We start from the raw sequence: 27,978 nt of genomic DNA, 5'->3' as shown, positions 1-27,978 counted from the left end.
AGCAGCGAAACGCCGCAGTACCCAAATTGTAAATGTTGTGGATTTACCCTCCAACACACCGGTGGGTTGAAGTAGTAACTAATTGACACGTTTTGTTTACAAGACAAACCTTACTAATTGGCTGTGTCGGGTGGTGGCAGGCTAACGACACATTTATACTAACCCAAAAAACCTTTATTTTGAATCAATTAATATTGATTCTTTAATTCATGACATGTGCATGAAGTCGCACGTGTAAGAATAGGAATGTTAAATGTGTGTATTGTGTCCGTATTGGATTCCCATCTCTCCTCTTCAGCCACTACCGCTCACTACGATACATAGCACATCGACAACACGACTTTGCTTAGTCGATTGAATTAAATCTAGATTGAAATACTAATTTGTTAAGAACTACTTTTTGTGTTTAGTTTGTTGTCCTTCCCACGTTCGGAAGACAATTCGATCATTGAAGCCCCCGCAGCTCCGATTAGCACGGTTGGCCACGTATGGTGTGAAAGAAGTTCACAATATGATAATTGGTTCTTTACCCTTCTATCTGGCAACAAAACTGACGCCTTTTTGCAAGGAGTCATGTTTGCATAGACCGCAATACCTGCAGTCATAAATACAAACAAAAGACATAACTCTGATAATGTGCGCTGTCCTTGAAGTTGATTGGTCCACACCCGAGACAGCTTTCCTTCGAGCCTAGTCTCATATGGCGTCATCTGGTCCAACCCATATGAGACTAGGCTCGAAGGAAAGCTGTCTCGGGTGTGGACCAATCAACTTCAAGGACAGCGCACATTATCAGAGTTATGTCTTTTGTTTGTATTTATGACTGCAGGTATTGCGGTCTATGCAAACATGACTCCTTGCAAAAAGGCGTCAGTTTTGTTGCCAGATAGAAGGGTAAAGAACCAATTATCATATTTTTACTGGCAAATGAGGTCCCCATAGTAAGTTCACAATACATACATGTACATTAAAATATGTTCATTTGATCAAATTGTGCCTCTTAGAATCAAATTATTTACCAATTATGAACATTTTATGCCAATGGTATGCACACGTTATAGTTTGCTCATGGTACAAACAAAAACTAAATTCGAAAAAAATGTAAACAATGCAAAGCATGTGGTAAAAACGAGTCGCAACATCAATTTTTTATTTAAGCGCAACGCTAAAATGTATTGTCAAGTTACAGACCAAAAAGTGTGAGCACGAGTTTTCATCAAGAGGTATATATACACACACACTGGTGAAATGTCAGTCGCATATCACTGAGCAGCAGACTCCTTCAATTTAAATAAAGATCCGAATACTCGTTTCGTTTTTTGGCAAAAACCCTCACGTCCCACCGAAAACCCATTGTTGGCACGCGCGGTCGCTTTTCTCACCGATTCATTATTTATATTAAAAAAATCCAACGTAGGGTGAGAGATTATCATTCCTAATTTCAATCCCAGCAAAGAGAGTGTGAAAAAAGAAAATGAGTCGACGCAAAGTACACACAACGTATCCCCACTAGTGCCCCACACCTAAGGGCAATGATGTTGGAAATGGTAATGTAATATTAATGCAGCTATGTCCGTCTAGCTTCCTGGAATCACACGCGATGAATGCGAAATGCGGCGGGGGGGGGGGGGGAGTGGGGTCCGTGTGCATGACCCTTTGCTGGGCTGTGTCTCGTCTCACCGAGCCAGACAAGCCATCATCATCCACTGCTCATATCACAGCAGGGGGGTGACAGTGAATAAAAATAACGTCTTTCTTGCTGCTACTGCCAATAAAAATTGTAATAACTCGCCGTCCTTTGTCAATGCACTGCCGGATGAAGGCCTCCCCACGTCGTGTCGGTCATGGGGGTTTCACCGTAAGTCATCACAACCGTTGCGTTGGGTTTGGTGAAGGGTGGCGGGGGGTCCAGGACTGGTTGGGACATCGCTCGTGGCTTATGCGAGCCGTGGCCGGCAATCAGAACTCAGGCCGCCGGATTCGGTGAGCGAGCAGTGTGCGAACCACGGCGCCACCGCTGCGCTCCTCAACTTGACAATTCCGAGTGCGTTCACGTTCACGCCAGGGGGGTCGCCACCGTTAACAGTCCAGAGCCGATGGTAAATTCCACATTTCTTTGATGGGGTCCGTGTCTAACATCTAACCACTATTAACTTCCTAAAAAAAAGTGTTACTCATTTTATTGATCCCAAATGGATGTTGAGCAGAGTTTGGGCCCTTATTGGTACCTGCACTCTGAACCCTTCTGAATGTGACACCTGGTAAAAAAAAGTTTGGTTTAGTTTTTAGTTTAGCTTTCGACAGGCAAATAAAAGTGGCTGCAAATTGTAACCACGCTAAATCTCGTGGGTGTACAGCGGCGGTGCAATGGCGAAGCATACTGCACTATGAACCCGGCGGTCCGAGTTCGTATCCCAGCCACGTTTAATCATCAGATGCAAGTGATATTTGAACCAGTACTGAGCCATCGTTAACCAACCCTAACCAACAAAAGTTATGGCAAGGCCTTCATCCAGCCGTGTGGCTTGACAAATGGCCTGGAAGTTACAAACAATATAATTGTATCGGGTTTTGGGAAGCTCTAAACTCATTTGCCATCTCCCCTTAAGTTTTTGAAAAGCGAGATAACAAAGATAGCGGTTTATAAATGAAAGCGTGTGTGCTGGACAGGCTGCTTGCCAACTCGTGAAGCCAAATTGGGATGTCTAAGATTCACTGGCAATGCTCAAAACTCAGAGGTCTTACCCCCCTCCCTCCCCCCCGAGATATTCGATTGAGAACTATGAACGGCAGAGCATCGCCTCGTGCTCAGCCAGTCCTGCTGTGGTTCGCTTGGCGCCTCTCTGCCACTGAGGGCCGAATTAGGAGGACACCACCCAGGCCTGGCTCCAGCTTCTCTCTCGGATGGGGGGTGGGGGGCAGTAGAGCTTCTGTGTGTGGGGGGCTCCTCTAACAGTGATTTGCTGCTAGGGAGAGTGAAATTGAGTGGGGGGCCTAATCCAGTTAGCCCCCCCCTCTCCCCCACCAACTAGCACTCGCCTTAACCACACCCGTGTGTGGAATCGGATTATTGATATATTATTAAAAGCAGATGATTGCAAGTGGTGATTGTGAGGATAATGGTGCGTGTTAAGTCAATTATGGTGGCCTTGTCACGTAGTATCCAGTCCAACGTTTTTGCATCTGTGCGCCAACGCGTGTGAAAACCCAGCTCTTGATTCTTGGGTGGAGAAAAAAAACTAGGAAAGGTGTTAAATAACTTGATGATGAGTTTCCAGGGTGGCTCGAGAGGCTAATGTAGTGTCTATGCTGATTCACTGATCCAGCAATGCTGGAATCCAGGACTTAATTTGTGACCAGCCAGCTGAGATTAATCCAGGGCCTCAAGTTTAACGAGTTGATGGTCGCAATGATTTTTTTTTTACAAACGACTGCGTGCACCAAGAGCCCATTACCTTTTCAGAACCTGATGGGGGTGAGAGCCAGGACGGGGTGAGAGCCAAGACAGGGTGAGAGCCTTGAGCTGCTGCTGTTTTAAGGTGGACGGTGCTGGATGCTGCTGCTACTGCTGCGTGTGTGCAGTGGGAGAAAGTTCCAGACGGCTGCCAGTGCAGCTACGGCGAAACAGCACTCAGCCAGGACGGTGCTGGTTCTAAACTAAAACTAAACTATTATTTTTATTTTAGCAGGCAAGACTCACTGAAGCTATGTAGCTTTTTTTTCAGAATCGAACTCATAGCCCAACGAAGTAGCTTATCATGGGGAAGTTTATAGCAGCCAAATACTCTAAACGCATGTCGATTTTAAATGTGGAGGGATAAGCTGCAGGAAACGTAGAAAAATCCACGTGACCACGGGGAAAACATGCAACTCCAAATATACAGCAGGCGTCAGAGTCGTGATCGAACCCACGACCTCCTGCATACCAGGCGAGGGAGTTTACATCTAAATCACACCGCGTGCCCCTGATAAGGACCCCAGTTCCAAAATGACACAGACACTGCCTATATTTACATAATCTAGAACTTGAGTTTGCGAATCACACTCTGTAGGACAAGGTGGTTTGCCGTATTGTGAAAGTGATGTCCCAATATTGGAGAGAGGAAATTAAGTTGAATAAGTATACATGTTGAGATTGGTGGGAAACGTGCAGAGGCTTTGAAATAAAATGTTGTTTCTGCAATGTCTGCCTATAATTTTAGTGGGGTATCTATACATGGATGACTTTGTACAAGTGAAATATGTACCGTACAGGAACTAATATTTAGTTAGTGGATGTCTTACCACATGATAAAAAAAGAAATCAGCAACAAAGCAATACATCAGCCAAAGTGTATATGGGGCAGTGCTGGAATTTACACCAATCCTGTGAAGCATCGGTGTGAATTCCATATTTCTATGACGGGTGCCAGTCTATCCATAGAACAACCACGAATGACTTCCAACAAAATTGTCTATTTTCACCATCTCCAGAGGGATGCCACACTGGGAAATAAACTCCACACCGTATGGTTGTGAGTTGAGGGCTTTAATCACTGTGCCACTGGACAGATGTGTGAATGATTTCAATGCTTTTAATCGTGGCACTTACACCAAACGATCCATTTGTGATTATATCACTGTTTCAGAAGCCATCTTAAAACCTGCATTTCCCCCAAATAATGTTCTTCACGTTTAATTGTAATATTCGCTTGTTAGTTTTTTTATTCATTATAATCCAATAAACAAAAAAGAACATTGTATCCTTTTTAGCCTTGCGTGTGGCAGGTTAAATTAATTATCCCGCGAAGCGCTAGGGCTCAATTATAGGCTCTATGTCAGAACCATGAAAATGTATCCCTCCCCCAAAAAAGTCAGTGGCTCCCGGCTCAAATGAGCAATACGGTACTGCTGCCAATCTCCTGGGGGCTGCCCATCTCCTGTGGACAGCCCGAACACAGCGATGGATACTCTGCATTGCTATGGCGGGGGGTGGTGAGCACTATCCATAAGAAAACCACTGTCCACTGCTCCACGAAGTGGCACTTGTTACTGTATTAAGTTTATTTTATTTGACCAGTTTGAGAACTCAGAGTTCGGGATGAGTCTCATTTGTAAGTTACCTAGGGGCAATAATTGCCACGTATAATCATTCCCAGCGTTTCCGCTAGCACACCACACCTGCTCAGTGATCACTCTCTACAGTTGGCACTGCTGCTGCCCCATGCTACTGACACCGCTGGCACTCGCTTGATTGTGCAAAAAACACAATTTGAAGATGTTATTGCTAATTTTGCAATAAAACATCTCTAATCTCCGGTGTTGAGATGACTGCCTCAGTGTAAATACACTATACCTATGCTTGCTATTTTTAAATATTTTTTCAAGAAGATATCTTGGTTAAATATTTTGTCATACAAACAAAACAAAAACATGGTCAAAATAGTTTTTCTAGGTCCATTGGTTTCTCGTAGGCCCCAGGCACAGGGACTACTGTGCCTAGTGGATAGTACGGCCCTGCACCTGCCGTCTTGTCTTTGCACTGGCTACCAGTCAGGTTTCGAGTGGACTATACGATCCTGCCGCTGACCAATGGCTTGGCCCCACAATATTTGCAGGAACTGATCCGTTCATACAACAAACCGGTGTGCTGAACTAGTAACGAATTGGCATGTTTTGTTTACGTGACAAACCTTAAAAATTGGCTTTCGGATGTTGGCGGGCTTAACGACACGTTTGTATTAATGTGATCTAACCCAAAAAACCTCTACTGGATTTGGTCACGAAAGCCTACGTGTTAAAACTGATCCGTAAAAAAATCTCCATTGAGGTCTGCAAGATTCTGGGGTTTGCCTTTTTTCTTCGCGCTCCGATGTTGAGGCTCTGTTCCTGGGGTGACAGGGTGTTTGCCAGTGCAGCTCGCCAGACTATGGAACGCTCTGCATTTGGTAATAAGACAGCTATGCAAGTCCGTCTTGAAAGCTCACCTTTAAAATGGCCTTTTACCCCCCTCAGTCAGGTCAAGCCGATTGTTTTATTTCCTGCTTTCCACACACGTCGTATTTGGCTCTACGGATGAAACGCACCTTACAAAATGGTTCATTTCAGTAATTTGCGGGTAATTGTTTCATTTGGCAAATGTGGAACCCCAAGCAAAAACACAATGGCCTACTCACAACCTTCCAATCGTGAGCCACTCACTTGAACGCTGATCCACCTGGCTGGGTTATTACTGTTACAGAAATAGCTGTCTTCCTGTGTTCACCTGAGCTGGGTTATACGAGTGTTTGCCAGAATAAAATTGCTCACCCAATCGTTTCCGGGTAGCTGGCAGACTGGAGCGCGTGGCTCGAGACGAGTGACCGCAGCCAAGATTAAAAGGTGTACCGCATGCGGCATTCCGCATGCCAAAATATTTTCTGGGCTACTAATCCAAACCCGGGTGACATGAAGCCCTGAGTGTGCATGAGAATAAATGGGGAGCGGTGGTTCCGTTCCTAGCAATGGCTAACATCAGTAGCAAGTTATATCGGAACTTGTTCTGGGCCTCCCCTAGGTCGATTTAATGGAGTACCTGATGTGGCGATTGGCTCTGGGGAGACAAAGGTGGTTGGGCATAGTGCCAGAAACACTACTCGTGTGTTACATGGGAGAACGTTCAATGTGAATACGGGTGCGTGTATGTGCAAGTAGTTGCGTGGATATGCTTGTGAGCCTTTGTAGGACTTGGGGAAGGTTCTTGGGCATTTTCTAAAAACTTGATATAAAAAAAAAGACACCGCCAAGGCCTTGAGTGCAGGTAGGGTTTTATTTAGTGCATTGCACACGTATTTGAAAAATAAACAAGCCAGCTGTTATTTTCATGTGGTTCAGTATTAGACATTTCTGTACGGTAAGGGAGCTGCCACAGTGGTTTAACGGTGAACATACCGGACTTGCCATCCAGCGGTCGGCGGTACCAGATCCATTACCTGGTGCGGAATTTCAAATTTTGGGACAATTTTTTAAATCTCGCCACCTCTGCTGACCCAGCAGGATATGTGGGGACACCAGTTAGTCGATCGGCAGCTCATGTGCTGTGGGGTGCGGTAAAATGTGGGTAAGCCAACCTCTTCCAACACGTTTGATCAATGTGGTAGAGTAGACCAAATACCAGAGTTCGCTCAAGTGGAGGCGTTTCCATCGGTAGCGGCGTGCGTTAGCAGCTCCAGGGTCACACCTCTACCACCTGTACATTAATAAAGCATGAGTTTAATTAGCGCACAGGCTTCACATTTCAGCACACAAAATAAATTATGTATTGCATAATATGAATCCACAGTACTTACTGCGTGGAAGCTAAGCACATAACGTACTGTAATCACATTCCTGATTATCATCATTTCCAACCAATAGTAGATAAGAAATGTTGGCTTTGGTATTATTTAGCACATTCTCTTGTGTCCATTTCACAGCTTATCCAGCAACTATGCGAGTGTTTGAAGTAATCACCGTTTGGCAGCTTCATTTATCAGAGAGCCTTGTAGTGCCACACTTGGCTCACGATTGTAGAGGGCCACGATTTAAAATCCTGCTTGCAGAACGATGCGTCAAATATTGATGCAATGCATATACTCTTTTGTAGAATTCAACAGGCAAATATCCTGTGGCCCCTGATATTGTAATGTTGAATTTTTATTTCTGGCTTGGAGCCCAACTGAGCGTAGAACCATTGGCTGGCTTGGAGCACTTAAACAATGCAACTTAACAAATAATACAGAACACAATGTACATTGTCACCAATTGAAACACCGATTCTATACTCGACAGGCTGCGGGCTCGTGAAAGAATTAGCGACGGCCGCTTGTGCCTTCTCCGCTTAGCGAGCTGTAAATCGCCACCTGCAAGGCGAAGTATTCACTGCAGACTTCACGGCCGCTCGACTCGCGGAAGCCTCGGATGTAGGCCAGGCTTTTGAGAGCGCCGGAGAACGTGTAGGCTGGCGGTGTGGCGGAGGCCACCGTTTCACTTCCCGTGACGTCGCCGCCGCTGCTGCTGCAGCAGCACACCGCATCGTCCGTCTGCTTCGGACTGACACAGACACCCGCGTCGCGCTTATCGTCCTCCGTTGCATTATCAGCAGTGACACGCAACGCGTCCGAGGCGTCACGCGTCGCGCCGTTGGGAATTTCGACTCTAGGGTCGTCGCTACCTCCTCCTGCCTCGTCAGGGAGCGTAGGCTCCTGCCTCCCTGTAGCAGCTGGCTATTGTGGCCTGAGTCGCGCAGATCCACACTTCCTTCTGCAGGTGAAGCGAGTCTAGCAGATTCGGACACTTTGCAGGAGTCGTCGCCGTGGGCTCCCCACTCCCGTCCTGGACGACGCTCACGCGCCGGTGTTCGCGTGCCAGCGCGAGAGCTCTGTAGGGCCTCCTGAAGCGCTCTGCGATGCCTGCGTTCACGGGCTGCGCGGGAGACGTGCCGTTGCTTGGCGGACGCACGATTGTTACGTTGCTCAAAGCGCCGTCCTCGCTGCCCATTGCGCAGCTGTCGCACAGCGTGAGGATAGTGCGATTTTGCAACCGCATGCTCTTGTTCACTTTTGCCAGCCAACCGTTCCCCATTTCGGCCGTCACACACGCGTGTTTGTGTGCCTCGTACGGCAGGGGCAGTTTCTTGGCGTTTTTCAAGCAGCGTTGGGTTCTTGCTCGTGCCAACGACTAGCGGGGGGTGCTTTTCGCTGCCGTCCAGGTTTGCGCAGAACAACAGGGACACCCGGTCCTTTGCGGCTTTAATTCCAAAAGCTCCTCGGGCATTAATTTCCAAAGTCGCCGCGGGAACGGCTCGCCAGTGCAGGCCCATTTAGTCCGCAATGAAAATGTCTTTGGGCGCGTAGCCCTTCAATAATTCTGGAGAGACGTCCTTGAGCCAGTGTTGCACCGCGCGTGTACGCGCAATTCGTTTCCTGCCCTGCTGCCGCTGCTGCTCGAACGAAATCGAGTTGCGCGCCTTCCATCGCTCGAGCCAGCCGGACGTCGCTTTAAAGTCCGCCCGTCCGAGGTCTCTTGCCAACTCGTGAGCAGTGAGCAGTGAGCCAGCGAGCCAGTGAGCCAGCGAGCGGCAGCGTGCTGTCGCGGCTCTGCCTGAACCAGTAAAGGAGAGCTTCCTCGACGGCACCCGCCTTTCCCGTGCGCCGTCGCTTCCGGTCGGGATTGGCACCGGCGCGCCACTCGTCACGGATTTTCTCCTTGTCCCTCGCAATTCTCGATACCTGGCTCTGGTTGACGCCAAAGACTGCCGCTATCGAAGTCTGACTTTCCCTCCTTTCGATTCTTTTTAGCACGTCAACCCTCTCGGCGAGACTTAACGTTTTATGCGGGCGCTTTGCCATGTTGGCAAAGGAACTGTGCTGCAGATGCTTCAATGTTTAAACTAAATAAATGGAATGCTGTGACAACCAGCGTTTGCAGCTCTAGTATCTAGGCAAATACTGTACCCTTTATCTCAATGGAATATGCACTTCTCTGTACTGTTTCTAGGGGTTTTAAACAGTGGGGTGCTCATGCCCGCTAAGTAGCTACGTGAATTACGCGTGTAAACAATATGCTTTCAATACTGGTAAGTAGTGGCTGCAAAACTGTAGCCGGATTACTCATTCACACATTGTGCATAGTAGAGGAGTTGATATCACGGTACTGTAACAGTCCAGTGTAACCAGACTACTATTAGGAAACAAACACATTTTCATTAAAGGATCCTTGTTTGACAGGTGCTGCCAAACGTCACATTACAAAATGTAGTGCCAGCCAATTGCCTGGCAATCCTTATCCTATCCAACCACGACGCCTAAACCCGCTATCTTCAGCTGTACAGCATTTCGTACGATGTCTCTGCAAACTAAGGCACTCGAGCTCGTCTCAAGGGAGCGATGTGCAACAACCACATCAGTGCCCTTTGTTCGGTTACCGTTAACAAGGTCTGAAACAATCGCCTCACTCCACATTGAACCAGAGCCCACACAGCTGCTCAGCCAAAGCCATACACCTGTTGCTCTGTGCAGTTTCCTGGTTGAGTAGACTGATGAGTGGATGCCTGTGGTGTAAAATCTTCACACGGTTAAAATACAAGCTTCAATATCTATTCTTGTAAGCATGCACTCGGCAATACAAGATGCCCTTTGCAACGGAAACCTATGCGGCTATGCGAGGATTTTTCTTAACTATTTTGTACCCCATGCAAGAAATTACAAATTTTATATAAGCAAATCATATTCAACTGTATTTACACCTACATATAGACCCTTCAGGGCAACTTTAAGTTTGCTCCATATTCCTTGCTTAAATGGTTGTCCGTCTGTTTTTCACTGAAGGCTCACTTATTGTACCGCCGGTCCAGCTTGTTAATTTGTTTTCGTTTCGCACCTCTCTCTTTCTTCTCGCTGCAGGGATGGCAGAAGAATACTGAGTGAAGCCAACACAGGCAGATCCACCCCCCCCCCACCAGTCTCGTGGGAGCTTGAGCAGCCTGCACAAGCACGCACGCACAAACACCACACACACACACGTGTATGCCGCAGTGCCTGCTTGCGCAAACGGCACCGCTCAAGAATCGGGACGGCAAATTCCACCGGTTGCCCTTCCGCAGTTTGACAGAAAGCACTTTCATTAGAATTCGGGCCAACGATCGTCGTGCACACGGTGTGTACATTTTACGCACGGTGGGCGGACTCGAGGTGTTACGTACAAATGATCTGGCAAACTCACTCGGCTCTACAAGTGTGGCCTCTCATCTGCCCTTCCGCACAGCTTGTCAGCAGCAGTAATCTGCAATCGTTCCAAAGAGACTTTCAATTGTGAATTTGCTTATTTGGCGCTGATTTGGATGGGACTGAGGAATCCTCTAAACTGAACCTCTGCAGTGCTGCATTGTCGAACAAGGTCGGCTGACGGAGACTGTGCGAGTGAAAAGAGAGCGAGGGGCAGCAATAGACAGATAGAACAGAGAAAAGAGATAAATACACTGGCAGAAAGAAGGGAGAAAGACTCTTGAGGAATTGGCCAGGTCTAAGGAGGCCAAGAAGAAAGTGGACAATAATCATTTATAAAGCATCTCAATGCTAACTCGTATCCAGGCGCTGTCTTAAATCGACAGAGAGACAGACGCGGCTACGAACGTGGAGACGAAAATTGAGCAGAAATTCGGACACCACAAGAAATCGTGCACACAAACAGGAACTCATATTCGCAAAAATATATATTCACACGAATCGCAAGCGGTGAGCTCGGGGTCCGGGCACCGACAGACGGAGGCAAGATGAGCGGGGACGAGCGGATGTCCTGCTCATCGCCGTCACACTCCCACAAGGCCGTGACGCCCCGTGGGAGCCAGTCGTCCCGCGACGCGCGGCAGGTGGGAGCCCACGCCTCTGCATCCCGTGTCACCGCGCCGGGAGACCACCAGCGCCACGTATTACCATATCACCGTACTAGCACACCACGACACAAGACCACCACCACACCACGTATCATCACATCACCGCACTACACAAGACCACCACCACACCAAGTATTAACACATTATAACACATTCCTGCGGAGGGAGCTGGTAGGAACGTTGGGTTGCTCGGTCAATGGCGGCGTGGTGTATAATGCAAATATGGCCGACTGTGAGGGTGGGCACAAGCCGGCGTGAGTAGGTTAAACGTTGAGTTTTATAAGGGCACCATGGGGTGACGAGGCCCTCCCCACCCTCCCCTCTCCACCCAGCCCCACCCCTCCCATTTTTGGATGCACGACGGACGGACACAATAATCCCCTGTGGGCTGGTGTAACCAGGAGGTGTTGCTACCAGTATCACTACGTATAGCCGCACCACAACCTCACCACGACACCAAAGTCCACCACTCCACCGCAAAACATGTATCACGGCACCCATCCCGCGTGCGAGCCGAGGGAAATTCTCACACGCTGGCGGAGATCGCATTCACGCATTTCTTCCTTAGATCTACCGTCTTGTCAATCCCTCCTGTAATCCCTCACTGGGTGAATAAGGCGACATGTGATCAAACATTACCCAACTCCTTGATACCACGCGTTTAACAATATCAGGGTAAAGAGGTCATCATAGCCAATGACATTTGCCAGAAATATCTATGGAATTCTCTTTTTGAAAATATTTTTGTGGCTCAGCTATTAGCCAAACTATGTACACGTGTGCTAATGTATAGGCCATTTCTGGTTTCCTGTTGTTCCTATCTGGTGGTTCTCAATGCCAAACTCACAATCTAGAATTGTGAGTTCAAATCCCTCTTGGGGACTGGATCTGTTCATCAACTTTCCAGGGATGACAATTGCAGAACACTTTATGGAAAATCTAACTTTGAAAACTCAACTTTTTTTTTTTACCAGGTAAGGCCTACTGAGCTATATAGCTCTTTTTTAGAAGTGACCTGGCCACAAATTATACCTCCATTTGTGGCCAAGTGGAAATTTATAGCAGCCAAATACTCTAAGAGAGACTTGAAAACTCCAAATATGCAGGCATCCAGGGTCGAACCAACGACCCCCTGCATACCAGGCGAGGGAGTTAACATCTCGCCACTGGAATCAGTGGCTGAGTGCTGTCAGTAGGAATGAGCAGTGCCACATTTTCATTTTTTAAATCGATGTTTTAAATTGTGCAATGTGTACACAATGTTTGTTTGGATTCCAACTTCATTTATCTGAAGTTTATATGGGAAAAAAATCCTGTAAACACATACAAGTCACACTATAGGAGCCTCGTTTGACTGTTGGGGCATTTGCTGATGTTGGTTCATATTCCGCACCACTGAAGCTATGCAATTTTAAATCTTAATTTATAACTAATTTCTTTTAGAACTGCTTTTTGTGTCCAGTTTCTTGTCCTTCCCCTGCACCTCCGTTTAGAATGGTTGGCTATGTATGGTGTGAAAGAAGTTCAACATACATACGTGGAGGCCAATATCATTTTGAGATAGCAATGGACACTGGTGTTATCGGTGGCCATGAGTCCAAACCAGGTCACCCAGGTTCTGAGGAACAAGGTGTTATACTGGTAGGAACCTCCTGGTTACACCAGCCCACAGGGGATTATTGTGTCCGTCTGTCTGTCATGCATCCAAAAATGGGAGAGGAGGGTGGGGAGGGTGGGGCTGGGTGGGGCTGGGTGGGGCTGGGTGGGGAGGGGCTGGTCACCCCGTGGTGCCCTTATAAAACTCAACGTTTAACCTACTCCCGCCGGCTTGTGCCCGCCCTCACAGTCGGGCATATTTGCGGAATACACCACGCCGCCGTTGACCCTGGCCATTGACCGAGCAACCCAACGTTCCTACCAGCTCCCTCCGCAGGAATGTGTTATGGGTAGACTGACTGAGATCACTGGCAGATGCATTACCTGTACACCCCGCTGTGCCGACTTGCTGCGTTTTAGCCGCCCGGCGCTCTGATCGTTGTTGTGAGCGTCGCTCCTTTGTCGTCCACTGTACCGTCCTTCGCGAGCCTCCTCCAGAGGCCGATTTAAATCGTACAAAAACACGCGCAAATTACTCTACAAAGTCGTAGCCACGGTCAACCCAGCCGTTCAAGTACCACAATACGCAAAAGCTCTGAAGCTGGATAATTATTTATATAAAAAAGGAATTACAACTGCAAGTCTGTTAACATATTTCACGTGACACTGTGAAATATTGAACTTGACCCACTCGTGCAGCGTGCAGTCTTGTGGTCACAAGACTCGCTCAGGGCGAGGTCACTGGGGGTCGACTAAGCCCTCGTGCATCAGGTGAGAAAGGAAACTGGCCACGTGCTTTCCTCTGTACAGCTCTTCTGCCTTCGAGCTCTGAACAATTGTATTTCTCATTTCTAAACGTATCTTATAAATAGCCACCGCCCTCGTCTCTTCTCAATAATTTCTAAACTATCCGGTCTGAAAACATCAACATCACCATCTCTCACGTACCACAACCTGGACAACGGTTCAAACCACATGCCAAATGTTGAGCCAACATTTCCAACGTTGATCCAATGTTGCCAACGTTGACCCGGTATAACCCGACCTGACCCGGTGTAACCCGACCTGACCCGGTGTAACCCCGACCTGACCCGGTGTAACCCCGACCTGACCTCCCACGTGGCTTGAACTGCGCTGCCGGAAAACGTGGCCGCTTTCAGAGACGGATCCTCCATATCCCGGCGTGGATTCCCTGGCCAAGATGGCACGCGGAGCGCAGCGCGCATGCGCAGTGGTTGTGACACTGGGCGAGCCCCAGCGTGGAATGGATCATGCGATAGATGGCACTCCGGAGTTGAGCAGTTCTGCGCATGCGCTTGTTGCATTGTTAAAGCGGAATCCTGGAATGGATTCTCAGGCGGTGGCACGTGGAGCGGAGAGCGCAGGCTGCTGTGGATGCCAAAACGCGGCCTGGAGTACGGGGGAGCAATGGAACGTTTATGAAAACCTGGAAAACATCAGAAGGAAATATATTTTTTTGGTTTTTCGGTAAAGTCACGTAGATAGGTTAAACAAAATTTAATTCTAAGAAAAAAATTGTACATTTGTTTTATTTGTAAAAAAAAGACCCAATGAATATTAATTTCTGTAGTCACGAAAGCTTTAAGTCAAGAAGGAAATATGTTTAATGGATATTTTCTGTTTTACTAGTAGCACAAAAGAGTAATGTTAATATTATCGTCCAAGGTAACAATAGAATAATAAAACAATCCAATAATTCAAAATCAGACGGCTGCAGTGAGAACATTCACCCAACATCAAACTTGTTTATCCAGTAGAGTCCAGAATATTTACTTTAAACACATCTACCCTATATACACCGTGGCCTTAAAAAAACAACAACAGGTTACGTTTTGGTCAGTGACCCTTCCCCAGAGCACAAGTCGAAAGACCAGGGAGAGATAGTGGACGATAATTGCTGGAGACTGCTTGTTAACACCATTTTGCCTCATTGGAATGATTTATTTTTAAGCGCAATCTGCAACATTTCTCATCCACTCTCTCCGGGCCTCTCTCTACGTGTGCTCTGCAGAATTTCCATTGTCCAAAATGTCACCTATTGGGTGCCACGGTGTCGAGATGTTAACGACCTCGCCTGATATGCAGGAGGTCGTGGGTTCGGTCCCAACGCCCGTATATATTTGGAGTTTGCGCGCTCTCCCCGTGGTCGCGTGGGTTTTTCTCCGCGTCCTCCGGTTTCCCCCCTCCACATTCAGAATCGACGTGCGTTTAGAGTATTTGGCTGCTATATGAATGTCCACGTGATAAGCCACTTCGTTGAGCTGTCATTTGTGGCCAGGTCGCTTCTGAAAAAGAGCTATATAGCTATGTGGGCCTTACCTGGTAAAAAAAGAATTGAATATGTTGTATTATATTTAGGCCATAGTGCTCTTCGCAAATGTAAGTTTTGTTGTTAACTGCGCTTGAGCACCACTGCCAACGCAGCAGCAGCATCGCCAGATACGTTGTTGTTTGTGTACCGCTGTTGGACGGCGTTTCGAGATGGACCAGGTTTTTCTTTCATCATCAAAGCGCTTTAAACATGGGAAGGAAAACAAATGGACGTCTCAGAAAGTAAACACCAAATGTTACCGATGTATCAATGTTTTTTTGGCCATCCCTAGCCTGATAAAACTATAAACAGGGCTCTGTGCATCATCATCATCGTTGTCATGGACACTGTGACGAGATGAATTGGGCACAGGTTCGAAAGTGTGCAAAGAAGCACATGCATGAATACTTGGAATTGCATCGTAGAAACAGAGGGACCTTCACGAACTATAGAACATATTAACATGTTTATTTTCCCGCGATTCGCAACCGCGGTCAGAAAATCTTGCGGGGTGTGTTTAACAATCAGTCCTCGTGACGTCGAAACGGTCGGACGACGAACGTTCACGAGCATTTATTTTATTTATTTATTTAGTTCAAGTTCATTTATTAGGTATAGCCCTGTGAGCCATTCAGCTCTTGAATCGGGTGCAACCGCAACAAACAAAAAACAAAAACATGAACAAAAAAAACATCTTAAAGTGAATATGTGACTAAGTGCAAAGAGAAAATCCAAGAAAAGACAGCAAAAATATTGCAGAAAAAAACACCGTACACCAACGCTGTGTGCAAAAATCCCAGTGGGATGCAAGTCAAACAACAACAACAACCACAAGACAACTTAGATTAAGGCCATCAGTCTAACTCTGTACTACAACAACACAAACATGGCTAAACCAATACACTTTTCGAAATCACCAAAATAAAGCCATGAAGGCAATGAAAAAGCAATCATAGGAACTGACGGAATTTTAACAATAAATGGCATAAACAACATGTACTACCAAAACCCTGCAGCCATAGCTGGCTGCATGAGTCACTCCACAACAGCAGGAGCATCAATCGGAGTATTGTAATTTTTCAATGCACCTTTAAGATCAGCACACTAAATCAAAACACAGGTCATACTTTGTAGCGATCATCCGGAGCGAAACATTTTATTTTAGGTCACTGAATAGCACTGGCAGCTAGGGGTGTACAACTCCTCTAAAGCAGTTTTGAGTGAAGATCTCATAGGTAGTGACTCAAGTTTCAATTTATTTGCAACAGCATTCCAGACCCTGGGGGCATCAATAGCAAAGGCCCTTCCTCCAGTATATGTACGGCAATAGGGAATATTAAGCTGGTAAATGAGTGTAGACCTTAGGTCAAATTTGTTCTTTGAAACAGAGACGAGATCCAGCAGGTAATCTGCAGATTTTTTTGCAAGTACATCATGAATAAATAAGATCTGGTGCACAAGCCGTCGAACATTCAGAGATGTTAAGTTTGACCCAATGTAGAGATCACAGTGGTGAGTCCTATATGGGCAGTTCAATGCAAATCTTAAGGCCGAGTGATACATTGAGTCAAGCTTCTTCAGTACAGTACTTGGGGCTGATTTATACACAATGTCACAGTAATCAAGTAGAGGCAGTACGGTAGCTTTAATCAATTCCAAACGGAACATAGGAGGGAAGCAGTGCTTGTGTCGATATAGAAAACCAATTTTAATTTTTGTCTTTTTCCCAATATAATCAATGTGATCTTCAAAATTCAGTTTTGAATCCAGGATGACCCCAAGATACTTATAGATCTTGACTTGCTCTATTTGATCATTATTTAAGGTATGTAATTGGGGAAAAATAACTTCCCGCTTTAGTCCTGGTGAGAAGCATAGCACCTTGGTTTTGGCAGGATTTAGGACTAGTTTAAGAGCAACTAGCTGATGTTGTAGTTTGTTGAAATCACTCTGGAGCTTAGCAATCACGTCATCCGGAGAGCGGCCAGCAGTAATTAGTACCGTGTCATCTGCAAAAAGATTTACCCTGGAATAATCCAGTTCAGTGCCCAAGTCATTTACATAAAGAGAAAACAAGAGGGGGCCGAGAATGGAACCCTGTGGAACCCCTTTTGTTATCTTAACACTGTTTGACCTCCAACCATCTGTGAATACAGTTTGGGTGCGAGAAAAGAGGTAATTTTTTAACCATTTTACTGTGTTTTCGGAAAAACCGAGGCAACTTATTTTACTAAGCAGGATGTTGTGGTCTACTGTATCAAAAGCTTTGGACAAGTCAAGAAAAAGACAGGCGCAGTACTGCTTATTATCAAGGCTACTGTAAATGTGATTCAGAGAGTCTAATGCAGCAGATGTGGTGCTGTATTTTTTTCGGAACCCAGATTGTTTTAGATGTAATAGATTGTTGGCGGACAGGAAACTGCTAATTTGGTAGGTCAATAATTTTTCAAAAATTTTCATCAACGGGGACAAAATTGAGATAGGTCGGTAGTTATTTGGATCATCTTTAGGGCCCCCTTTGTGAAGTGGACGAACATAGGAATGTTTCCATTCTAGAGGAACTGATGCTTCTTTGATGGACAGGTTGAAAATATGGGCTATAGGTTTGTATATTAGGTGACCAACAGTTAGTAGAGCAAAGACGGGAATACTATCTGCTCCGGTAGAGGAGGACCCTTTGAGCAGCTGAACAACGAAGCATCACAGTCTGTTGCCGTATAGCGGCAGCACCACCCAGCCTGATAACGATTGGGCTGGCTTCGTGTTCCAAAGGCAAAGATTTGACTCCGCATGCCCTCCACTTGGTCGGAAGGTTCCTCCATTGAATGGACCCAAATCAACGGTGGATCCTGTATTGACTTTTTTTTGCAAGTCTCAGTCGACTTAATAAACCTTCTAGCCACGCAAACTTGGTCAATAAAGACTGATAGACAGATTTGCTGATTCAAATTTTGATTATAGATTGTTTTATGAAGACCGGTGTGTTATGCTGCATTGGCGTATCGCCAATATGTCCATATGCAAGTTAGATGCATCACATTGACTGTGAAGGAAAGTCAACGGGGCTTGGGCAGTTCGTGTCACTGAGAAGAGTCGATGACCTGTGGTCAAAACTAATGACGGGGAGTGACAACTCAACTTGGGAGTAATGCCATGAGGACGTGCACTGCGGAGATGGAGTGGCTTGGGAATCAGTTATATTATAGTTTGATGGTGAGGTTAGTAATCTATCCAGCTTGTGTGTGCAGGTGCTATATGGATTGTTACATTGCAGGACTTTGGGAGTTCATGACGGCTTTGGGAGCCCTTGATCCAACAGTCGCTATATCACGGCTGGTTATCATATTAAGGAAACATTCTAACCTCATCCTCAACGCATTCATGAAAAACAACAACTTGACATTCCGGTTAGTGAATGCAGCCTACGAACGCATTTGCCCGTTAGTTGTGCACTAACACCCACGTGCATGTTCCAATTCACATTTAAATTGCAGCAGTACACAGTATAAAACTGCGCATTTGCAGTGGCGTACAAATTGCGCCGACTTTGAAGAGAGAGTTAAAGGCCCCACTTCTCTTGCGTGGGTTTCGAGCAACACTGAGCTCGGCTTCGCTTCACAGAGTCGGTCATCCACGTTCGTGAAGTAATGTGCGCGTAAACAATTCATATAAATGTTCAAACTTGTAGTGCCAAGTCTTGCCAAAACAACCCATATAGATCTGAGAAATGTTGGTCATTTGTGTGCAAATTGGTATTGGTGATTGCTTTGGGTTTCTCGATGTCTTTGTAAAATTATTTAAATGCCCTCAGTTTGATGGACGAACAGCATTTTCTCCGTGAGAGCAATACATACGCTGCCCAGCTCCTTCAATATAAAGGAGCTGTAAATTAAGATGGCCTTGAGTAAGACGTCTAATTGAAGGACGTTATTTCTGTATACCTAAATAATTTCTCCAAACGTGTAATCAAAATCCCATTGTGAAACAAACCGCATATTTGCACCGAGCGGCGACACACATTTCCCTCCTGAAAATGTCTTTGTAAAACATCACAGCCACCCACCGCGGCTGCATTGTAATGGTGCAAAAATACATTGCACCTCTGAGCTTATACCCTTTGTCCTCATATCGTGTCCTTTGTTTGATTATAGCCACATTAAATCGAGTATTGAATGCCCCCGCGTAGCTACACGTAAATGGCAAGGCATCTAGGCCACGTGACACCCTCATTTAGTAACTCGGATGAGGCTGCTTTTTGAACAGATTAATCGTCTTTTTTTTGAGTTGCCAAAAATATATGGTAATCCTGTGTAGAGGCTGTAAGCATATCATGTTTTCCAGGCACACGATTTTACTAGTAGAGAGCTGAATATACAAGTGGGTATGTTTAATCCTACATCTAGACTTTCCCAGAATCGGTATACGTGGAATTAATAATTGTGTTTAAGTGGATTTTTATTTGTGTTCTCATTAGCAGAAAGTCAAAGCACATTCACAAACGTGCATATATGCAATTAAATGGATACACCTATGCACCGATTTATTAGAGTGACTAATTTGAGTCTAATGTTTCAAGTGTTGTTGCATTGCACCTCCATGGCATTTTGTGAAGCTGTTTTGGAACAAATATTATTGGAAAATAATTTTATGTTTTGGGGTTTTTTTTCTCTCCCAAGGTGATATTTTATTGCCACTTAACTCGTCAGAATGCCTGTTGTTGAGCCATGGAACCCACCGTGCATAATCCCCCTCCATTGCTGCCTGGTTATTACTGGGGAGAATCGCCAAAGCCATGCCATCATTGTAAAGTGGATGTTAAATACCCTGTGACATCAGTTATTCTCTACCGTAGGCCACGATGCACTTTAATCGTAGCCTAAAGTCAAAATAGGAAAGCACCAAAAACATGATTTAAATAGCCTTCTCAATATGTATAGTAGTAATGCACCTTCAATGTTTTCTGTGCTCACGAGATAACACATTTCATTCAGCCCTCACATTTTTTGTTATATAAAGCACTGACATTTTATGTTACATAATCCATTATTTGGAGAGAAAAAAGCAAATACTTCATCTTTAAACCCATGCGAAATACTAAAACAAATTGTACAGCAAGTAGCTTTTTGACCTATCCGTGTGGAGTTTAAATGTTATCTTCTGTTATGTCTTGGAATTCTCCAGATGCTACAGTTTTACTGGTAGGAACCTCCTGGTTACACCAGCCCACAGGGGATTATTGTGTCCGTCCGTCGTGCATCCAAAAATGGGAGGGGTGGGGCTGGGTGGAGATGGGAGGGTGGGGAGGGCTGGGTGGGGAGGGGCTGGGTGGGGAGGGACTGGGTGGGGAGGGACTGGGTGGGGAGGGACTGGGCGGGGTGGGGAGGGGCTGGGTGGGGAGGGTGAGGCTGGGTGGGGGGTGGGAGGGGTGGGGCTGGGTGGGGAAGGGCTGGTCACCCCGTGGTGCCCTTATAAAACTCAACGTTTAACCTACTCACGCTGGCTTATGCCCGTCCTCACAGTCGGGCATATATTTGCGAAATACACCACGCCGCCGTTGACCCTGGCCATTGACCGAGAAACCCAACGTTCCTACCAGCTCCCTCCGCAGGAATGTGTTCTTCAACAGGCAAACACACCGCGTACAGAATTGGCCAAACATCCTCAGTAGAATCCTCTAGCAGAAAAAAATTATTGAGACTCAGTGAGTCTATCCTGGGTAAACTTCGAGCAAAATCGTAGCTCAGATGAGTGAGCAATGTTGTTCACCTGTGTGTATGATCTTGAGCCAGTGGTGGATATTGTTGTATGTAGCACCTGTTGGTCTGTTGGCTCGATAAACATACGACCCTGGTAGCAGGACACGAGACTAAGAATACTTCCTACAACTTAGAATTACTTTCATTAACCCCAAAGGGACGGTGAAACGAATAATGGAGTCACAACCGAGGAACGGAACTCATCCGACAGGGCATCTATGAAATCCGCTCATGGATTTTAAGAGGTGGGAGTGGTTTGGGGTGGCCTTCATCCGGCTGTGGATTGACCATGGCTGATGATGATAACGACTGCTGTACATGTGCGGATTAGTGAAGCTCATGGCCAGATGCACAATCACTTCAAATTAGTTGTGCATCATGGTATGCATCTTTCATGTCGCCAACATTTTGAATTCTGCTGCTGCTCACCAGCTGAAATTGGAAGCAATTTAATTGTATTTTGCTGTTGTTAAAGGTGTTCATGACTTTGCCAAACCATGGCAAACAATTGCAATGCTTTGAGATGTATGAGACGTATACAAGTGTAGTGGTGGTGTTGACGTGCGCCGACAGTGATGGATCACGGGGCGCGGGGTTGGGCACGCGATGTGGGCGTGGTATGGACGCGCGCGCCGGTGGTGAGGCGCGCTGACACAAGGTGGGAAAAGAGGATCGTAGCCAGCGCGCAGTGATTGGTCAAATAGGATGGGTGCTCTCAGCGACGTCCGCAGGAGGTGCATAAAGGGGGACGCGCGAGAGCACTCGAGGTGTTGTTAACCAGTTGAAGACCGAAGACGGAGTGGAGGAGGTAGTGGCCCGAGACCCCTAGTCCCGCCGTCCTTGTCAGGACCGGGGCCCTGTGTGGCTCGGAGCAGAGACTGGGGGACCCGTAGTCCGACGCCCGCGTGGGTCGGGACGGTGGTACCCAGAGCCGAGACGGACACCCCGGCCGGGTGTGTTCCGGAAGGCTACGGGGCGTAGGAGCCCGTGTCAGTGTAGCTGAGTGGGTGTTAGTCACCCGAGTAGCTAAGTGAGTGTTAGTCACCCGAGTAGCTGAGTGGGTGTTAGTCACCCGAGTAACTAAGTGGGTGTTAGTCACCCGTGTAACTAAGTGGGTGTTAGTCACCCGTGTAACTATAAGTTGGTGAAATAAAGAGTGTGCTACCCGTGAAGTCGTCTCCCGCCGAGTTACTACTCTACACATGCATAACTTCACAAATGTAGCACTGATTACATTTCTTAAATCATGTAATGTCATTATGCGAAAGTTTTAATTGTAATCGTTTTTGGCAGCCGAGGTGTTAGCATCCTAACTCAATTTACATGCAGTGAATGGTTTTATTCCAATTCAGGCCTATTATTTCTGCAGGGAATTATACAATCTTACATTATAAAGGCTAAACATGTACCAGTGCATAGATTCATTGATTAAAAAATTAGAGTACACACGATACAGCACTGCCCCCGAAACCCAATGTGTAAATTGATTTTATTTAACAAGTAAACAGTAACATAAATTGTACAACATGATCATTAGCATCCTCACTTAAAGCTTTGGGTCTTTCGGTAAATTCACATAGATATGTTCAAAGAAAATAACAAAAAAACTTTCTTTTTTTGTTAAAAACTTTTTTTGTTTGTTATTTTAGGTTGAACCTAGGTTCAAATAAAATAACAAAGAATAAAGTTTTTTTGATATTTTCTTTGAACCTATCTACGTGACTTTACCGAAAAACCCAAATAATAAATCCTTAGCATTTCTGTGTAGAATATAGGCAATAAAGGAGCAGCCCATAAGCCTCCTTCCCATATTGGTCCTTCCGCTTAAAAAACATTTTTTTTACACATCCTTCCAGCCACATGGCCTTCTACCAGTGTATAGTATCGGCAGCATCGGTTCGACACAAGCACTTTGGACTGGTGTCGGCATTCATCGTTTAATCTGCAAAAGTCAGACTCTGCTCGAATCAACGCTGGTAAAACTGCCAGATGTTTGCTGGCGGATGATCGACGCAAAAAGGCACAATACGTTGCACAACATAATCACGATCATCGCTGTGGAGGGTAGAAACACCGAAATAAATAGGCAGACGATACATATCGTAAATTGTAGGTTTGTTTTGGTATAGAGTAATATGCATGTTGTTTAGTATTCCTGTCACAAGGTCCTGAGGCTACACGATAACCAATGTTTTCAGCTTTGTGGCTCCTTTGCCAATTGTGTAACCAACACACGAAAGAAATTTGTTGGCAAGCACAAAATTGGCTTTTTTTCCCCCAGTATTCTTTTTTCTAGGCTTTAATGACTACAGATTTTTCTCCCAGCAGCCTTAATGAAGTTAAACTTTGAAACACTGTTCAGAATCGGCTGGCGATGTGGTGCAAGCCTGTAACGGTGGAACGCTGTGGGGCAGTGAACATGTCCGCACGGTAGCGCGTTTGCCGCCTGTCACAGAGGTTCACGGTTAGAGCCCAGCGGCCACCCTAGTTAATACTGCGGGTCACCCACCCTACTAGATGACTATACAGACTTGTGAAACAGCACCTTTGTGGTTGATAGAGGGAGCTAAATGGGGCGCAGCACGGGCTAGAAAAAAAGATGCACTGATGTGGTACAGATGAATGTGGAGCTCATTGGACTTGCCCGTTAACCGGCACCAGCGGTGTCGAGATCGGCCTCAAGAGGAGGTTCGTGAAGGACGCTACTGGGCAGTTGGAGGCAGTCGCTGTCCAGCAACAACAATGAGCGGAGCGCCGGGTGGCTGAAGCGCAACAAGTTGGAACAGTGGGGAGCACAGGTGGTGTATCTGCCAGTCATCGCAGTCGGTCAACCCAAGGCACCTGGGTGTGTTTTGTGACCTGCCGGTGAACCTTAGACACATCAAATAGCCTCAAAGTACACCTCGCCTGGCACAAGTGCCATGGTGATGTCATCACCAATTAGTGGTGAACGGCAGTTGTTGTTGTGATTGCCTTGCCCGATAATAATTTGTGCAAATTCCAAATGTACTGCATTAATATTACTGTTTGGAGGCGAGGTAGGTGCATCGCACAGATTAAGGTCGATGGTGGATCATCACGTGCTGTGACACTGGCTAATCTACAGATGGCAGCACATCATGTGGGCAGCCTCCCTACCTGTGTAGTAGGTTCAATGAGACTTGGACGTTGTAGTCGGAGGCACACTTATTTATTAACCGTTTCACTCAATACAGGCCAAGGTATACAACACTCGAAGGGGTATCGGCCCCTTCACCCGTCTAACAGGGAGATCCCACTATCTCTATCCCGGATAGCCTACTCCCAGGTCCTCCACTCGAGAGCTAGGGGAGGCTAGCTGATCCAGCTCTGGCCAAGCTGGGATCACGGCACCCTTAGTCACCAGACCGGCTCTTACAAGAGCATCGGCTCTGGGCTCTCGGGGCCACGCCATTGGCTCGCCCTGGTCGGTCCTTAGAAGGACAGCGATCCAGGGGAGTCCCAGGGCCTATCTAGCCGGTCTTCACTCTTTACTGGCTTAAGCTAAACACTGAACCCCGAGCCCACCGGCTCACCAGCTTATATAGCAACTCCCCCCCCCCCCCCCGAGGGGTGGGGCCGTGGGGGATCACAGCGCCGTTTCAGCCCCCCAGGCTAAACGATGCGGACGTGGATGTAAGCATCCTTCCGCGTGCGGGCATAGCCTCCCCTGGTGTGTTTGTTCGCCCTCCCGTAACACCTCTACACCTGTTGGGTCACGTGAGGGTTATGCGATTGTAATTTGGGGTGTTTCTTGCTATTGCAGTTTTCTCTTACTCGCCACTCATCCGGTAATTGTGCCAAACTTACCAACGTCGGACCCCAGTGAAATATGTTGAGGCTCGATGAGACTTTACTCGGTTTAAGGACACCTCTTTATATATTAACAAAAAAGCATCAATACATTCGACAATAATAATGCCTTCGGTAAAGTCACATAGAAGGGGAATAATAAATAAAATAAACCGCCACTTTTTTCAAATTTTCTTGCTGTGGGTTTCACACCTGATGATGATTGCTTGTGTTGCAATCGAAACGTCTTGAGAATGTTAATGTTTAATTTGTATTATTTTATTATTTCCCTTCTACGTGACTTTACCGAAAGAACCAAGAATATGAATCCCCGCAGTCACGAAAGCTTTAAATCGAAATTTTATAATAATGCTGTAAAAGTAGTAATATATAATAGGCGACTTTTTGGGAAACTATTGCCGTTCTTCATCACGTGATTAATGTGCTTTCAAGAAGAGCCGTTTACCAATACGTCACCTGTTATCTATTTTATCAGCCGTTCTATTTTTATTTACTAATACGCTTACGTTATTTAAAGCAGTTTGTTATATATATTTTAAAAAAACTTTTATAAAAAATTCTAGGTGATATTTTTGAATGATACAAAAAATGCAACTATAATACAACGTCTGACGGCCTGTGTGTGTCTGTTTGACTGTGTGCCCTCCAGTCGATGACAAGCGCAGACGAGAGTCCCGTGTCTGCAGGCCACGACTCTATCCTGGCCTCCCGTCTCACGTCTGCACAGCCCTCCCCCAAGAAAGTGGGTTCACGCGTGCATTCATAAAGACAAAGATCCCCCGTGTAGCGCTCAACAGACTGTTGGGGAAAGTGCTGTTAGCGAGTAGCACCAATGAAGGCTGGCACGGCACACCAGGGAGTGGGTGGCCAGCACCACGCCCGACCTCCTATGTCTCCCCGGTGGCGATGTTTACACACCGCACCGGGTACTCATTTGAGGCTGAGCCGACCTAGGGGAGGCCCATGACCAGTTTCAGATCATCGCCACTGGTATTGGGCGTGAGCGAGAATCGAACCCGGGTCGCTGAGTTTTATAGCACAGCGTGCTAATCGCTGCACCACCGCTGCGCTACAGCACCCCACACATGCACTCACACACGCACACACAAGACAAAGGCCCCTTCTCCGCCTGGAGAAGCGCATTGCTCTGCAGTGGTTGTGCCGAGGCAGCCCAGCACGGCTCAGGGGGTGCCAGGTTGTTGTTTTTTTCCACTGCAGAACCCGGGCCGTGCCGATAACGTCGCACGTGATGAACGAGTTGAGACGTGTGTGGGTGTGTGCGTGTGTGGGTAGAGTGGGGAGCAGTAGTGTAGCGGTTCGCGCGCTGCGCTACAAACCTGGCCACCCGGGTTCGATTCCCGCTCACGGCCAACACCAGTGACGATGATCTGAACCGGTCCTGGGCTTCCCCTAGGTCGACTCAGCCTCAAATTAGTACCTGGTGCGACGTGTAAACATCGCCACTAGGGAGACAAAGGCAGCCGGGCGTGGTGTTGGCCACCCACCCCCTCGTGTGCTGTGCCGGCCTTCATAGGTGCTCGCTAACAGCACTTGCCCCTACAGTCTGTTCAGGCTACACGGGGGATCTTTTGTTGTGGGTAGATAGCACGGTGGGTGATGCCACGTTTGAGTTGTCCAGACTTGATGCGGCACGCCTTGCCCCCCCCCTGGTCCTGCTTGGCTCTGAGCCAGATTCAGGAATTTCACCGTTTGGTTTTGGCCTCTACTCCGCAACTCGCCCAGTGGTGAACCACCAATGCCGTGATTTTTGCCGAGTGCCGTGTCAAAGAGGTTAAAGATCCCCCGTGGTACCGTTGAGGCCTTGGGAGCAAAGTAATTTATTGGGAACCTTTTAATGCCGGAACAGTGCACAAGTGTGTGGTGTGACCACCTTTGGGTCCCCAGTGCGAATGTTTTCGTGCCACACCAGCTATTCGTTTAAGCCTGAGTCAAATCAGGCAATTGCCAGCACAGATTCAGGCATCACTGGACTGATGTTATCTGTGGCCGGGAATCGAATCCACGTCGCTGGGATTTGAGAGCGCAATGTATGAACCGCTGAACCACACGTACGCACAAACACTATAAGATATTTTACACTCATGACCCAAGCGTAACAAATCATATGACAGTATAATTGACATTGCATAAACAGGTCACCAGGGATTCATTTGCCGTCACGTTTACAGGTACATTAATTGAAAATGTTAGAGTACAGCATCTTCGAGGTAATTCATTTTAATGTGCCACGATAATTTCTGTCTCTGGGTCTTACAGATGTTTGCAGGCTTTCTAGTGTCCCTCATAGGTAAAAAAGAAAATAAATCCATGGCCATACTAGAAAATGTTACCGTTATTACAAAACTCAAGCCAGCAAATGTGTCCAGATATTGAGTTTATTAAATCTCTTTTGTCACAAATTGAGTGTTCTTGGAAAATCGCGACACTGCAAACAAAAGGAATTGCTTTGAGAAGGTTCCATTTCAGGGTGTATTGACAAACAACCACGTCTCTCTATTAAAAGAGGAGACAGTCCACAAATAGGAATAATAATTTTAAACAACATCAATTTAACAGACCTGTGTTCAGGCAAATGCTTTTTGTTTATCCCAAGGGTCTAATCTATCCATTGGCAAACGATGGAGTAAATCAAATGGAATGCAAATTAAACATCAAGGATAGCCATTTTGTTAATGGCTTGCTGGAAAAAAAAATCATTATGGCATATTACGTGCTTGGCTAAATATACAGGCACTACTAAGTGTGCGGTGTCCATCTTGCCTTGTGCCTGTGGCTATTTGTATCTTATCTTCGCACATAACTCGAGCCTGCCCTTATGTTCACATACGTCTTGTGTCTCGGTCAAAAGCGTTTGGATAAGTGGTATGTGTGCAATGATTGATTGGTTCGTTAATTCGTAAAATTAAAAATTAATTATTGCAATCACACAACATGAAAAAATATAAGTGTAAGAATCATTAAATGTTCCTCTGATTCCTTCACATTTATACAAATCTATTGCTTCATACAACTATATCATCTCCCTACAACACAGAATTAAAAGAATACAAATT

General features: G+C 46.3%; 1 protein-coding gene across 2 annotated transcripts in view; it reads left to right on the top strand.

The window, feature by feature from the left end:
* LOC133355810 (oxysterol-binding protein-related protein 6-like) overlaps window positions 1-27,978 on the top strand; it is a 190,477-nt gene that overhangs the window by 79,995 nt on the left and 82,504 nt on the right. For both annotated transcript variants that reach the window (XM_061573210.1, XM_061573201.1), the window contains exons 2-3: window positions 10,401-11,365; window positions 25,554-25,646. In XM_061573210.1, coding sequence (XP_061429194.1) covers window positions 11,270-11,365; window positions 25,554-25,646 — 189 coding nt within the window. In that variant the 5' untranslated portion in view covers window positions 10,401-11,269. The remainder of the gene's footprint in view (window positions 1-10,400; window positions 11,366-25,553; window positions 25,647-27,978) is intronic.

The sequence above is a fragment of the Lethenteron reissneri genome, chromosome 7 (genome assembly GCF_015708825.2).
Source record: "Lethenteron reissneri isolate LAM-NWPU_2019-01 chromosome 7, ASM1570882v1, whole genome shotgun sequence".
NCBI lineage: Eukaryota > Metazoa > Chordata > Hyperoartia > Petromyzontiformes > Petromyzontidae > Lethenteron > Lethenteron reissneri.
Note: the sequence above shows the minus strand (reverse complement) of the source record. Positions and strands in the feature narration are given on the sequence as shown.